This window comes from Chinchilla lanigera, unplaced genomic scaffold, assembly GCF_000276665.1.
Source record: "Chinchilla lanigera isolate Chin_1 unplaced genomic scaffold, ChiLan1.0 scaffold00028, whole genome shotgun sequence".
NCBI lineage: Eukaryota > Metazoa > Chordata > Mammalia > Rodentia > Chinchillidae > Chinchilla > Chinchilla lanigera.
This window is the reverse complement of record NW_004955429.1, coordinates 9659194-9675285: the sequence shown is the minus strand read 5'-3', so window position 1 is coordinate 9675285 and position 16092 is coordinate 9659194. Positions and strand designations below refer to the sequence as shown.

Genomic DNA, 16092 nt, shown 5'->3' with positions numbered 1-16092 from the left:
TCACTTTGAATATTGAGGCCAAGTTTAAGCAACACTTTGATTTCTGCATTCATAAATATGACTTTTATTTTTGTTTCAAACAAGCACCTTAAGGATATTCTCTGATTTTGTGAATAAGTATTCACTTTGTAAAATACTTTTGCAAAAGACCATCAGTGCAAAAAGATAAAATGCACCTATTGAAAGCTAAAACAAATATTCTGTATTTTTTTGTTTCCTATTAGACTTCAGCTTACTTCCTGTTGTGAAAATTCAGTGGCTTACACAGTGCTAAGATTTCAATTTTCATTTTAAACGTTTACCCTTTTGCTTAAATCTTAATGTAGCTACTTTAAATATATGAGAACTTGCATTTACATATATGCACATTAATCATAAAACAAAATGCTAATCAGGCCAACCTGGTTTCCATGGCAATTTAGCTATTCATCACAGAACCTTAGAATAGTCGCTGGGTAAGTGCCAGACACTTGATCCCTCTAACAGAGGGGAATTAGTTACTAATGCATACCTAGCACTATGGGAAATACTTGGAAGCTGTGATAAAAAATAAATAGGAATACAAACCACTCACTTGAGAAGGGTTTATAACCTACTTCAGAGACCAATTCAGGGAAACGGAAGGAAAAAAAAAAAAATATATATATATATATTTTTATATATATATAAAAAGCAAGATGGGAGAATGTGGTTTTAAAGCCTTGATACCATGGTGAAAGATTATGCTTTTAACTCTATTACCTGTGTGATGACGTGCGCTGGATTCTAGCATGGTATGATTAGCTTTATACATCAATGACCTTACTCCTACAGGGACTTTTCACACTGCCAGGCAAGCCAGTCATCCTTTCCTACCTGTTCAATCCTTCCCATCCTTAGATGACTGTATCCTATCATCTCCCTTCTGAAGCCTTTAATACCTCTTCCCTATTTTTGCTTCTACCTTCCTACTCCACTAAGCACCGGAGACAGATGATGTTCCCTCCCCTCACTGACACATCTGTGTTGTACACTCTGCCTTTGTCTTTACGCAGAGTTGAGCTCCCTGCCTCTCAGGCTGGGTCTTCTACTTGTGCCCTGGATTCCACCGTGTCCTGTCCCAAACAGGGACATTGCAATTCTGTCCTTTCACATATTTTTCTTTTCTGCCGCATCGTTCCCACCAATAAGCTGTTATTTCTCCTACTTTAAAGGGAAAAAAAAAATTTGCACCACTTCTCATACCATTTCCACTTTGTTTCTTTCTCCCCCTTGTAGCAAAATTCCTTGGAGAACTGTCTACACCCATTGTGTGCAGTTCCTCTGTTTGTATTCTTTGTTTGCTCTACTAGGGCTGGTATTTTCAGCACTCTATTGAACCGGATATTGTCAGCGGTCGCTCCTGGGTTACTAAGTCCACATGGCCTTGGTTGGCCTTCCTCTTCTTGACCTGGTCGCAACACTGCACACAATTGATTGCTTCCTTCTCTTGGAAAGCTTTCTTTTCTTGCCTTCCTAAAAACTATAGCCCATGCCAGCGATGGCAAACCTTTTAAACCTCTCAATGATTTTGTCATTTGAGATGGGGTCTTCCTAAATTGAGCAGGCTTGCCTTGAACTTGTGATCCTCCTGCTTCAGCCTTCTCAGTTGTAGGGATTACAAGTATGCATGCCTGGTGAGTTGTTTCTACCCATTAACTACTGTGAATAATGCTGCCATGAACATGAATGTACAAATATCAGCACAAAAAAAATAAAAACAAGTAAAGCTTTCAGTGATACACACAGCCCGCTGCTGCACTTGTTGCCGCAGATCACCACCGCTGGTCCACGTGGTCCTTCTCTTTACTGTTGAGCCTTCTGAGCCTCTTTTGGTAAAGGGCCCCATGTGTGCTTATTTCCTTGGCAATCTCATCCACCTTGTGACTTTCAGCACCATCAGTGTGTCTAATCCTTAATAGCTTTGTACCTCTCACCCAGTTCTCTTGCCCAAACTTTCAGATTTTGAGCACTCTGCTGAACTCTACTCGGATGGTTCATACAATCTCAAATTTTACATGTTCATTAGGGTTTCTAATTTGTACCTCCTGGTCCTCTGAACCTTTCCAATATCACTTCATAGGTGTGCCATCCTTCACACTGCCCAGACCCAAAGTATTTGGTGCCCTGGTCCTTTTTTTTTTTTTTCTATGATTTCTTTATTTAGAGGCAGATTCTTGCCAAGGCACTAAATTTCTTGTGATGGGCTTGAATTTATATTCCTTCTGCTTCGGCCTCTCACAGTGCCGGGATGACAGGTGAGTGCCACCACATCCAGCTTTCATTTTGCTTATAATAGTAGATATTCTGCCATTAGCATATTTGTCATAAACTTTGTATTGTAAACATTGCGTTGTATCTGTTCAAATTATCAGTTTCACGATCAACTCATGAAATCACTGTTTAGGAGGAAAGCTAGACATAGTACCATGAATTTATGATAATCTGTTTATTCTACTTCATGACCAAAGATATTTTCAAAGCTAATTATCTTCTGCTCATAATAATTGTGTTTTCACAAACTTAGCGATGGTGATACTAGAAGGTTATGAGGAAATAAAAACTGCTTGCATTGTAATCTTTAAATAAAACTCTCAGACCAGGCCTCTGACTAGCGAATTGAGTTTCCCTTGGATGTGAGAAAACACAAGTCCCGCGGCTATAGAGCTGTCCACAGATATCCTCCCAGTCTTCCAGACTGGCTGTTACCTGCATATCTGCTGAGGACTGGGTCTAGGCATCTGTGTCCAGGCAGAGCGCAGCATATGGCACCGTGATTGAGGATGGTAGAATAAGGGTTAGAAGGCCTGAATCAGCAGATGCAGGTGGAAGGCAGAAAGCTTGAGGGATGTGAACAGATGCTTCAGGAACATCCCATTGCATCTTCAGCCCAGAATTAGCACTGGCGAGGAAGAAAGTGATGAAACCAGGCAGTATGGACCTTCAACATTTTCAAGGTGACTGAGTGGTTGTAGTTGTAAGTACAGTCATCTCTCGGAAGTATCTACACTAAAAGCTCTAAACTGAGTTAAAGAAAGAAAGAAACAAACAAACCCTGGGAGCAATTGCAATGGCGCCATGCTGATGGAAATCAGAGAACCCTCGGTGATACCTGCAGGGGATGTCGAGCTGACGGGTCCATGGCTGTTAGGGAAGAGATATTTGGAGAATGAATTTTGCAAAAAGTAATCAGCTTCGAAAACAAAGCTATAATGCCACCAGAAGAACTTTAAGGCTAGTTAAAAATCCTTAAAGTTGGTCCATGAAACATTTCACTCTCAGGAAGTTTGCAGGACCTGATGCTGACTTTCAGAACTCAGGAAGCTATGCCCTTTCACAAGAACTCCCTGTGACAGGGACTCCTGCAGCACTTTTAGAAGCCTTGAAACCATGTATATTTTAATATCTCCATTCTCACTGCTTAAAATAAAGCCCCACAGCTTGCAAAAAATGTGATCCAAAGAAAGAAAATGTATAGCCAAATAAAGATCGTGATTTGACGCTGCTGTTGATTTAATGGACCTCAAATTGATTAAAGTATGTGATCTTTATAATGAATACCTAGAGTTCCAATGGTGAAATTCTTTTAGTGTGAGACAGCAAGGCAGATTTGGACCTCATTTTTTTTTTTTTACTTAACCCTATTGGGGTTTCTTTGTTCTGTTTTTTTTTTAGCATTTTGTAAAATATAACTTTGGGTCTTCAAAATTTCATGCAAGCATAAGAATTGGGACTAATGTATCTCTGTAAATGAAAGGCAGTCTAGCTAGTAGTGATATGTCTGTCTGTCTGTTTTCCATCTGTAATCCTCGCTATGCAGGAGGCTGAGGCATGAGGATGGCAAGGTTGAAGCCAGCCTGGGCAACTTAGCAAGACTCTCTCTAAATAAAGGCTGAGCGTGTACAGCATTTGTGTGGTGTACATGAGGGGCTGGGTTTAGTCCCTAGTTAAAGCTAAGAAAACAAAAGCAGTCGTGCTGAAAGACCCCCAGTTTTGGAGTGAGATAGTTGTATTTAAGACTCTCTCCATTGCTTACAGCCTGGGAAAACTTTTTTTAAACCCCGGCTTCCTTAACTGGGAAGAATGGTTGCTGTGGGGAGTAAATGAAATGCAACAATCTATGCCTAACAGCAGCACACTGCTTGCTCTTGGCAGATGTTCCTAAAGGCACACCTTGTAGAAGACACATTCAAGGTGAAGAAGAACCTGGAAGGGGAATAAAAATATTTTAACATCTGTATCATGCACTCATTCTCTTCTCAAGACATATTAATAAAAATAGACTGATGATGCTTGGGTGAATAAGACAGCCTTAGTGTTTTTAAAGCACTTTAACTTTATTGCCTGAATAATGAGATGCTACTCTCCTTTAAACTTCTACTTACTGATTTATCTTGATAACCCGTTCAGGTGGACTCCATGGCTGATGTGTAGCAAACTTTTAATTCTCTGTAACAAAGGGGCCAGACAGCATGGATGATTCACCGGTCACCCTAAAGCTGTGTAGCATCTGCCCATATGATGGAAAGAAGTTACCTAACAAGGAGTTGTTTCCCGTTTACCTTGGCACTGCACAGGGAGAAGTACTGGAGAAAACTCTACTTCTACGTCACATGCCTGGTCCTCCACAGCTACAAAACAAGTTGGCCAGAAATCTAGGTAGACGCACACAGCAAAAGCAGGCTCAGGTTATGACATGGGCCTGAGAATAAAGCCCTTAAGGCACTGAAGGGGTTGAATGAAAGTAGAATTTGGACAGCACACTATATTCAAGTTTAGATTCAAGTACAGCGGTGCAATGGCCAGCTCTGAAAGAGACAAAGGGGTGGGATTCATTCATGTCACAAGAATCAGAGCCCCAAATGTTTTATGATGGCATCCATGACAGTAAAACAGGACCACGTCCCAGGGCCACAGTGCTGGAAAACCACAAAATTCTGATAGGCTTCTAAAACAAAAATGCATTTCCTGGTGAGAACAAGATCAAGACTTCTGCATGGTGAGAATAAAAATGTCCTGTATTGGCCTTTGATCATACTGAGATGGGGCCAGAATCAAAGACAGCAACTTAAAGCAGGATACACTGGTCAAATAGTGGTTTCATGGGATAAAAATTTAATGATCCTTTAAGGAGTGTTCCTTTGGAACTTCAAGGTAGCTTCTCTTACAGCCTCAATATCTGAGGCTTTGTTGTATTATCAAAGAAGATCAAAATTAAAGAGAACACTGTAAGCAAAATGAATACTGGAAAACTTTACCATTTTCTCACATCCTACAGCATCTGAAAGAATATACTGAAGTGAAATATCTTGGCTATGATATGATTTCCCATGAATCCAATGGAAGGTATTAAACTGTGTTAACTGATCTGAAAAGCATGATAACACAAAGAATTGATCTGCACTGGTCCTACATAGATGAGAAATAAACTGGGTGTGGTGATGTACACCCATAATCCAGCACTAGGGAAGCTGAGGCAGGAGACTATATAGTGAGTTCAAGGCCAGCCAAAATACATAGCAAGCCCCTTTGTTCAAAAAAAAAAAAAGAAATATGGGGAAGCATTTACTTAAGTACTTTAGCAAAATGTATCACATGAAAAATACTACATTAAAAAGTATATAAAAGTAAATATATTTTGATTGTAGTTCTGGGAAAAAATTTTATATATTTAAGGAAATGCCAAAGAAACCATGGAAATAGCATCAAGATTTCCAATGCTGAAACTATGAGCTCTGTGTGTGTGTGTGTGTGTGTGTGTGTGTGTGTGTGTGTATTATACATTATATAATCTATATAGTATCTATACAGTACATGTAATATTTGCGTGTGTGAACAGTTATAATGTCCACATAAGGACATTTATAGCATTAAAATTGTAATGAATACCAAGAGCTGGTGCAAACAGTAAAATACACTTCACATCCACCAGGCCGTCATGCAGAATTTGGTCTTCCCTTACCAGTCTGCAAACTATGGATGGGCCTGAGTATCTTCAGGCTTCTTAGCTCAGTCTCCACCCAGACAGCAGCAAGGGGAACAAATTAGCTCCAGATGATTTGGAAATAAAAATGGTTCTTCTCTCTTCTGACCACCCCCCGGGTCCTCCCTGACAGGTCTACATGAGGAGTACATGGACGATGGAGAGACCATTCACAAGAAATCCATCTGCCCCTGACATACAACACAAATGCCAGTGGGGACAGTATTACTTTCCACCATTTCTGAGCTCACTTATTTTTTCATCTTTTGGATAAACACACAACAGCCCATAGAAGACAGATGCTTTTGAGTGAAATCTCAAAAGAATCAAACGATGAAGGATACTCGTAGCTTAATGAATCAAGGAGGAAAAATAATAGAATAAAAAGTCATTGCGTTTTGAATGCCCTGCAGCCATGAATAACAGTTACTAAACTTGTAGAATATATTCCCTCATTTTTCTTTCATCTGATACTATGTGCCTTTGAGAATTCCATCATTAATGACTAATTAAAATTAGAAGTCTGAGAGAGGTCAGGAAGCAGTTTGTGTCTTTCCTATCTAAAGCAAAAACAAAAAAAAAAAAAACAGAAAAACACCTTGGGGTATTCATGTTTGTGTTTCCTGATCTCTAGCAGCTACAAGCTGTTCTGCTGTAAACACATACTTCAACAGTTCATCTTCACCTTCAATACTTGTAGCGCTTTCAAAGAGAACAATGGCCTTTCTCTAGTTCTCAAATGGGTGGCCTGTAGCAGAGAGCTGTTCGATGCACTGTGAATACTAACAAGCTGTTTTGTGATAAAGAACCAATGTGGGAAAAACAAGGATGACAACAGTTTCTCCGTGTATCTTTGTATTTGAGCAGAGAGAAGGGAAGGACGCTGTTGTTTCTGTTCTCATTTCTTTTTCTCCTATTTTTTTCTTTAGACAAAACCCGTCGCATTTGCAGTTCGGACAAATGTCAGCTATAGTGCAGCCCATGAAGATGATGTCCCGGTGCCAGGCATGGCCATCTCATTTGAGGCAAAAGATTTTCTGCATGTTAAGGAAGTAAGGAACATAACTTCAGTTTCCCTATGATTTTTCACCTTGAAACATCATTTCTTATTTCTTACTTCTGTGAAACAGCACCACGGATAGCTGCAGCTGTAGGACACACTAAATCAGTGGCTCTCGACCTTTTCTGATATAAATATACATTTTTAAAGTAGAAAGGACTCATAGGCTTCTGGCAATAACTTCAGGGTTCCCTTGGGCTCTGTGGCCCAGAAATTTGGGAACTATTAGAGTAGACGATCCTTTTTTATGCTTAACCTGTACTTTCATTTTTTTTTTTTTTTTTCATATTTAACCTTGACTATGTGTGGTTTTCCTGATGTCTGAAGTTTTGCCATTTGGGGAGGGTTATAGTAAATGCAGAGTTCGTGACTCTTCTTTCTGCTGACAGTGTCTAGACTCTGACTACTGGTGCCCGTTTTCCTCCTCAAATGCTAAATTTCAGGGCTGGGGATATAGCTCAGCGGCGCAGCGCCTGCATGGCAAGCGCAAGGTCCTGAATTTGATTCCATGCACCAAAAAAAAAAAAAAAGCTGAATTTCTCCAATGAAAGAGAATGGTAGTAATCAGAGTCAATGAGGTAAGAAATAGGTACCAGAAAAATTCCTTTTTCCCCATGTCATAATTTTCTATCTTTCAGTTAACAATGACACAATGTCTAAGTTGGAAAAATTCACCCTCACTTTATGTTTGCAGTCAATACATGCCAAATGTCGGCTGTGTGGAGCCCTGTATTGAGTGACAGAAATCCCCTTGAGACAGTGTTCTCTGTATGTTTGCATAAGTTTTTTCTTGGACCTGGAGGAATTTCTAACTGCAGCACCTTGGGTGGGGGTGATACAGCACAGGGAGCAATGTGTACATTTAAATGAGCAGTGCATGAAAGGCTATAAATAGAGGAAGTGATGATGTCAATTACAAGAGCCTGCTATGACATTACAGTGACTTTTAGGAAGAGTTAATGCTGGCTGGATGGCAAAGAAAGAAAAATGCTGTCAGCAGTGACTGTGTGCCTCACATGTTGCTTTGTAACAAAAAGTTAAGGTTAATCCAAGGGCTCTTAATGGCTGATTCTTAGAGGAGGACCTCTTTCTACCACGGAAAGAACACAATGAGTATTCTTTGCCATGTTCAAGAGACTTATTCAGTTGAAGAAAATGAAATCAAATAGTATAGATTCAAGGTGAATATTATACCAGCAAGAGAGAAATTGTCGACATCAACATAAATAAAAATCATCAGTGAACATTGCATTGTTTTTTGTTGTTGCTGTTGTTGTTTTGTTTTTTTCATTTTTCTTCTGGTACCAGGAATCGAACTCACAACCTTGCGCTTGCCAGGCAGGCGCTTTGCCACTGAGCTAAATCCCCAGCCCCGAACATCGCATTGTATAATTATAAAAGTCACAAAAGCAAGTTTTGTTGTGACATGGAATATTTTCAGGTAGATTTCAGGATTTATCTCACTCTTAATACTTCTAATTAAACTAATCTGATTATATAGAGGGGGAAAGACCTCTGTTAACACTTCAATTCTAACAGTATCTTATAGAAAGGGCTCGTTCTCCTCCTGGGGATAGAATTCAGCCTGTCCTAAAGGCAGTATTAGCACAAAGAAGGAAGCAAAACTCTTTCCATGGATGGCTGAGTACCCTAAGCATCTCATCCTTATGTGATTAAACTCACCAACCCGAGAAGTTTTTGAATTATAATATGTGAGGCAGAGTTCACTGCAATTGCCACACTTCTCTCCAGTGCAGATGGTTCATTTAAAAGAAAAATGTTTCAAGGATTTGAATTTCTGTGCACTGACTTTAAATACGTTTTATTTTCTGTTTAGAAATTTAATAATGACTGGTGGATAGGGCGATTGGTTAAAGAAGGCTGTGAAATCGGATTCATCCCAAGCCCAGTCAAACTAGAAAACATGAGGCTACAGCATGAACAGAGAGCCAAGCAAGGGAAATTCTACTCCAGGTATGAGCGCAATGTCAAGCATTCATGTAAAAGTTCCGGTTATACCAACATTCCTTCTTTAACTGCTGTCTGCACTGTTCTACAATCTTTATCATGTATTTAAAAGTAGACTGGTGATGGGATTTATTGACAACCTCACAAAGCCTACATTTTTTAAAACTCCATCCCAGTATCCAATTTCCATCCCTTTTGGGAGGAATCCGATGAATTATGATCATTAATGAAAGTAGCTAAGGTCATAGAATATTACACTGCCGCTCCAGTGGAGAAGAAATTCTACAGTCCTAATCATTTGCTGAAAGGACTCTGGCACCGAGCAGCCCTGGTGACTAATCCCAGTGTCTGTAGCTGCCTGGCATGGCAGGGAGACATTTTAGAGATGACGGCTTTAAACATCATTGGCAAATAGAAATTCTTGTCATCTGTTACTTTCATTTTCACCTGGGAGACTCAATTTTCAGGTTCTATCTACTGCTAAGCACTTAAAGACTTAGACGAAGTATGAAATAAGTTAATATTTCCTTTGCAGAGAGTTATTAGATGAGTTCTGTAATAGGCTGGGGCTGAATAAACCTTCCTAGGAGGCCGGAGGTTATTTACCTTTCACTGACTCACTAGGACAACCACTCACACCTGTAGTAAATTTTCAACTGAACCCTATGCAAACAAGTTCAAGGATGTGGGAAGCTTCTCTCTCCATGCAAGGATGAAATACAGGCACGATTTTCTTTAATGTGAATAGCTAGGTTTGTTTTTTCTCTGGTTTATATCTTATTTGTTTATATTTGTCCCCTGCTCGATGATATTTTTATGTTAGCAGGGATTTTTTTTTCAAGTGTCAACAAATGAATGAAATAGAACATATGTTATAGTTTGGAATTCCTCATTAACTAGTATTATATAATTGCCAAGCTCATAAGATCTCATAACTTGCCAGGAGTGGTGGTGCACCCCTGGGAGACTGAGGCAGGAGGATTGCTGTGAGTTCGAGGCCAGGCTGGGCTACAAAGTGAATTTAAGGCCAGCCTGAACTGCATAGTGAAACCCTGTCTCAAAAAGACAAAAAAAAAAAAAAAAAAAAAAAAACTCAACTTATTTTAGGGAACTGGGTTACTCATACTCTGGTTTTCTTGATTTTATTTTGTTTCATCTTTTTATCCAAGCTTTTGCCCAAGTATGAAAAATACTTTTCACAGGTTTTTACATCTGTCTCCTAACATTAAAAAAAAATTTTTTTTTGAGGACATAATCAGTCTGGCAGTTTTTTGACCTTCTGACAGATGCATTATAAAAACTGAGAGAAATCAGAGGCAATATAACTGGGGAACATGTAAGGATTTGGCACTTTTATAGAATGCAAAGTCAAGGACGAATCTGTATCCTGAACATTTTAACTGCTAGCAAATTTCACAATTTTACACAACTCAGATAATATAAAATTCAAAAAGAATATAAATGCAAACTCATGCTGGAACTGAAATTAGACTTATACTTTATAAAAAGAAAAAAAAAAAACACTTCTGAAAGAAAATGTTTTGGTCCCGATGTGTCCTTACATAACTGTACAAATTAATTTCACTTTTTTATAACCATTGTCTGTTGTCCCTATTACATGAGTGTATTTTTTAAGAACCTAAAAAAGATATACAGCCTTCCTGTTAGTTGTTTATTTAATAGTTTTCACATTTGTTTGTTTTATCTATTCAAATGTTAGAATAGTAGCAATTAAATTCAGCCTGTCACAGACAGCAGAACTTACATTTTCATGCTAATATTCATCTAAGCATAAATATTCCCCTTTGATGCACAGACACTGTGAGAGATTTTTTCACCTAGACCCTGGTTCACCCATGATAATAAATAGGCAGTGCAGTCATCTCGCCTGAATTAAATGACATTCTTTGAAGATACTCCTTACCATCATCACATGTGAAGGGGCCATTTAGTAATATTTATGGAGCCCTCTCATACACTGATAAAAACCAGAAGCGCTGTTGTTCTAGTACTAATTTCAAAGTTACTGAGCACAAAAGCAAACTTCAGAATGTAAATTATAGTTCTGAACTATATGTTCTTCAGATCATTTCTAGATTAACTAAGTTTAGTCTTCCATGTTAGTCATGCTGGAGATGGATTCTGACTACTCTCTGTTGGTTAAATCATAATATATTCTGTTGTTGTGTTTCTTATATGCCTTAAATGTTAGCAAGCTTCGGTACTGCTATGTTTTTTCTTTTTTGAATTTAATTAAGTTTATTGGTACATTTTAGGTATACATAACAATCACATTCATTATAGGGAATTTGTACCTGTACACGATATAACTTGATTCTTTTTTTTCCCATTCCCCTACCCTCCCTTCATCCCCTCTTCCCTGCCCCATCACAAAGCTGTTTTCATTTTATCATTCTTTTCTCATTTTTTTCTTTCCCCTCCTTCTTTCTCCCCTCCCTCTGCCTAGTGCTATGTTTTTGTTTTACAGGTTGCCACGACAGTTTAAATACTTTCAATCTTAGTATACTAAAAATGGTCAAGGTAAAACAAAGGCGCCGGAAGCACTAAGCTTGGGCGTTAGCCGCAAGGTTCTGTGTACATTGTCTCAAAGGGCCTCTAAGAGGAAAAAAAGCAAAGGAAATCTCCCTTTAGCTTCTGTACCTGGCCAGAGAATTTATGGCTGCAGAAGTTATCCAAGTTCTCTTCCATTCTGTCAATCTCTTTGAAACTTAAAGCTCGCATTTGAGAACAGAGACTACCACATAACTGGTTCAAGTACGCCAGGAATCTCCATCACAACATTTCTGGTTGCTTCCTTCTAAGAAAGATAAACTTACAGTTGAATAAAAACATAATGAATTCTCATGTTTACTGAGCAATACACATGTTCTTGGACTGGAAATAAGAATCAGATTTAATCTGCTTTTTGCTTTACTCCAGTAAATCAGGAGGAAATTCATCGTCCAGTTTGGGTGACATAGTACCTAGTTCCAGAAAATCCACACCTCCATCCTCTGGTAAGTAGGTGATAAAATGCTGACCAGTTCCCACTGCATTCCATGCTTTCCCTGGTTTTACTTAGTCCTGTGAAGTTACACCCATGGAAGGGCTCTGTAAACACTACAAATGTTAAAATCAGAAAGAGATTTTTTTTAATGAGAAATAAAAATGCCCACCTAGAATTAGAAACAACACGGATAAAATTTTTTCTGGCTTTAAAGACAAAATAATAAAGGAAGTATGCCAATATGTTTACTCTAAGTTGCTGTAAATGACCAAAGTGATAAATGTAATTTATTCTTTTATTCCCAGTCCCTTTCGTGGGCCCGCACACACTGCTCTCTGCAATAAATGGGTGAATGTCCACCAAGCATTACAGTGCAACGAGAGGTACAGGCTGTAATGTGAAATAAAAAGAGAAGTGGGATTTGAACTTTAGGAAGGTGAGGAATGAAGAACCAAGAGAAGGTGGACTGACTGGGCTGCTATAAGATACACCACAGAGGCTCTATGGAAGACACACAATGCATAGAAAAAATTTTAAAAAACAAAACAAGCCAGAAAGCACTGTGGGAAGAATAACTACTCCCAAAAAGCAATATGTTTACCCAGGTCTGCTAGATAAAAGACACCCAGTAAACTGGAATTTTCAGAAAACAACTAGTTTTTAGTATAAGTACATATTACATGGAAAATACACTAAACATGTACTAGACATACACTAAAAATTGTTTATCTGAAATTCACACTTAATAGCATTTTCTTTGCTAACTCTGGCAATGCTAGCGTTTTGTGTAGCACTTGGAGTTTCGTATAATAGGAAACTATCTCAACATGCAAGTCTGTGATTATGTCTTAGTTTGCCAAGAGATGTAATTGGGAGTCAGGGTAAGGGCGTAAGGATTGGCTGCCACAGAAACAGAGCAAATGATTTGGATGTGATTCTGAGGAAGCTAGAAATGAGAAGAGATAAAAAAAGAGAATTATGTGTCTGTAGAGAAATTAAGGAACTAGCCATACAGTTACTACTGTGTTTTAAAAACAGGGTTCTTATATTACTAGTAATTGCACATTGCTCCTAAATGTTGACATCTTTTAGAAATCAAAGATTAGCAAGACTGTAGTAAACATGGCAAAAACTGCAAGACTTTCTAAGTAGACAGAATCAGAGCACAATAAATTGGTTTAGGATCCATATGGATCTCAAAAACTGTAATCTCGTGACACGGAGCAGTTGTAAGCTTCTCAGAGTGAATCAAATAGAGCTCTGAAAGTGAAAATCGAAGCCCTGTAGTAATTATGTGAGGTTTACATCTTCCCTTGATCATCAGGGAGCAGGTATTCCCTGAATAGACAGGGGAATGGTGCCAGATCCTGCGCTTCTCAAATGTGTGAAGCTGCAGGGATTCCTGTATAAACTTTACACATTTCCTATGTAGCCAGAAGTCTGTCTCCTGGACTTCTAGGGGCTGTTACTAGGCTGCTAAAATACAAATGTGCTACGTCACATTGTGAGAGAGACGCCCTTCTGTGGACCCCTCAAATTCTTCCATTTACTCTAAATGTGCTGTAGCTTTCTGATTGGTTTAGCAATATAATGAAAAGAGGTATTCACATTTTGAAGAATAAATTAGTGTATATGTAAAACATTTCAATTTATAGTCATATTTTTATCTTTGGTAAAAATAAAGTGCCATGAACAGTTAATAGAAAAGTTGTACACAGATACAGAATTTAGAATAAGTTCTCTGACTCCCAAGAGTCGAAAACACTTGTGACTGAATGGGCTGGAGATACAATCACCTGCAGAATGTGTAATGTACACATCTGGTCTCTGATAACTTTTGTATGGATAACTCAGCTGATCTAAAGGAAAACTAGAAAATTCAGAGTGAAGTCCTCCCCAGTTCACTTCCAGGGAGTACGGGCTCATTAGTAATTTTCATGTTTTTTGTTTCCCAGAGGCTCTATCTGTAATTTGGATTTCTCAAGGATTTGGGCAAGGAAATATTTCCACTTTACATCTGGGTACTGAGGGAGTAACCGGCTGCAGAACATGTACCCTACACCCAGGCACATGTGTACACGTCACCCCCAAACTTGGCTCAACTGGACCCACGCTCTCAGATTAAACTAAAGTTTAGATTTCAAAAAATATTGCCAAGGCTCTCTAAAAACAGACAGATGATGCTAGTTAGGAAGAATCGAAAAACTATTTTTAAATATATATGAGTACTTTCTCCCAAGTAAATACTAATTTTTGCTAAGGTATGGAATGGAATTATAGGTATGAAATTAAAACTGGTAGTGTCTTTTAGTAAAAGGAGAACCATATGAATCAAATAAAGTGTACAGAAGTCTGAGAGTTGATAATTTACAAACTTTACCATTCCAGGATCCTGCCCACCCTGGGGAGCCTCAGTTTCAAAAAGGCCTTTGCTGGCTGTCATGCCCCACCCCTTCTTTGCCATGCTGGGTACTGAACTCAGGGCCTTTGCTCCACGCTACACCCCAAGCCCTTTTTTAGGTTTTACTTTGAGACAAGTACTTTTAAGTTGCCCAGGCTGGATTCAAATTTGTGACCTCCTGTCTCAGCCCACCAGAATCCTAGGATTATATCCATGCACTGCCATGCCTGAGGAGTCCTGTCCCTTGAATTGTGACCTTTATAAGCCCAATGAGAATGAAAAAGATAAAAATATGTGGGAATTTATCACCAGGAGGGAAACATTTAATGATGGTTAAGACCTGCTTCAAGAACAATGATATAACGACCCATATTCTCTGCTTCACGTCCAGTGAGGTACTAATGACATGCCTCCCTTTGGAGACAGCCATTCCTCAAGACTTTCTCCCCAGACTCTTCCCAGGCTAATGTGGTAAGCCCCCTAAGGCAGCCTTCCGACATGAGTGAAGAGTTGGCTATCATGTGGTATAAAAGCCAGGGTGGGTTTAACCCCCTGGGCTCATTTGATGATGCTTACCCTGCACACCACCCACTGAACCTGTCAGCTCATCAGTCCACACAGATGAGCACTTAGTAGGTAAGCCTACCCAGACACCTGGAGTTAATCCAGCCCATTATCACCTGAACTTGGCGGGAAATGATACCTCATCTGTTATGCAAGCCAAGGCGGTACTTGCAATGTTGTGCAAACAATGCCAGGTATTCACTCCATCACAGGTTTCAACCTAATCAAAGGAAAAAGAACAATGAAATACCAGAGCCTAGTATACAAAAGACTGGATCATGTAATATCCATAACTGCGAAACTGAAAAACTAAGGTGATACCTGCCCGATGATTTCCTCATCCTTTGGAAAGGTTAGAAGAGGCTATCATGAGCACCAATTCATGTGGGTATCGCAGGGAATAGCAGCTGTTATTCCAAGTGCTAATGTGTTCCTTAAATCCAGTTGTACTGTGGCTAATAGTGGAGCACTAACATGTAAATAATGCTTCTCTAGGGTGAGTGAATTTTTTCTTCTCCCTGACCAAATCTTTTTTTTTGGTTTTTCTCCGGTACCGGGAACCGAACTCACGACCTTGCGCTTGCGAGGCAGGCGCTTTGCCGCTGAGCTAAATCCCCAGCCCCCCTGACCAACTCTTAAAGATAAAGTAATTTTCCAGTAAGCCCAACTTTGTGACAGCATCCTAAGTCAGGGCCCTCTCGGGGATGCAAAAGAACTGAAAGCGAGCACCCAGGTTGAGAAGGGCTCAGACCCGGAAGGCTGGAAGGTAGAGGGACAAGCGGTCTCGCCAAGGCAGGAGAACTAGGTTCTGAGTCCTGATGCTGCTGAATTTCTGCCAAGAAAAAGTCCCTTACACTCTACAAATTCACCCGCTAACTCTTAAAAATAAAAGGGATGAAGTTGGTCTTTAAAATATTTCCATCTCGGATTTTACATGAATGAAATTCTATGGTAATTGCATGTCGAAACGTTTTATAAACTTCGAAATGAAATTTTGCAGGTTTTTGTCACTGACCTTTCTTTTTCTAGTACTAGAGACTGAACGCAGGTCCTTCACACTGAGCTATATCTCCAGCCCTTTTTTATTTTGA

At 39.2% G+C, this 16092-nt stretch overlaps 1 protein-coding gene across 3 annotated transcripts in view; it reads left to right on the top strand.

Moving 5' to 3' along the window:
* The window catches only part of Cacnb2 (calcium channel, voltage-dependent, beta 2 subunit), a gene marked incomplete at its 5' end in the record, with an annotated part of 323451 nt that overhangs the window by 290890 nt on the left and 16469 nt on the right, over positions 1–16092 (top strand). For all 3 annotated transcript variants that reach the window (XM_013515437.1, XM_013515438.1, XM_013515436.1), the window contains 3 exon segments: positions 6931–7053; positions 8899–9035; positions 11970–12046. In XM_013515437.1, coding sequence (XP_013370891.1) covers positions 6931–7053; positions 8899–9035; positions 11970–12046 — 337 coding nt within the window.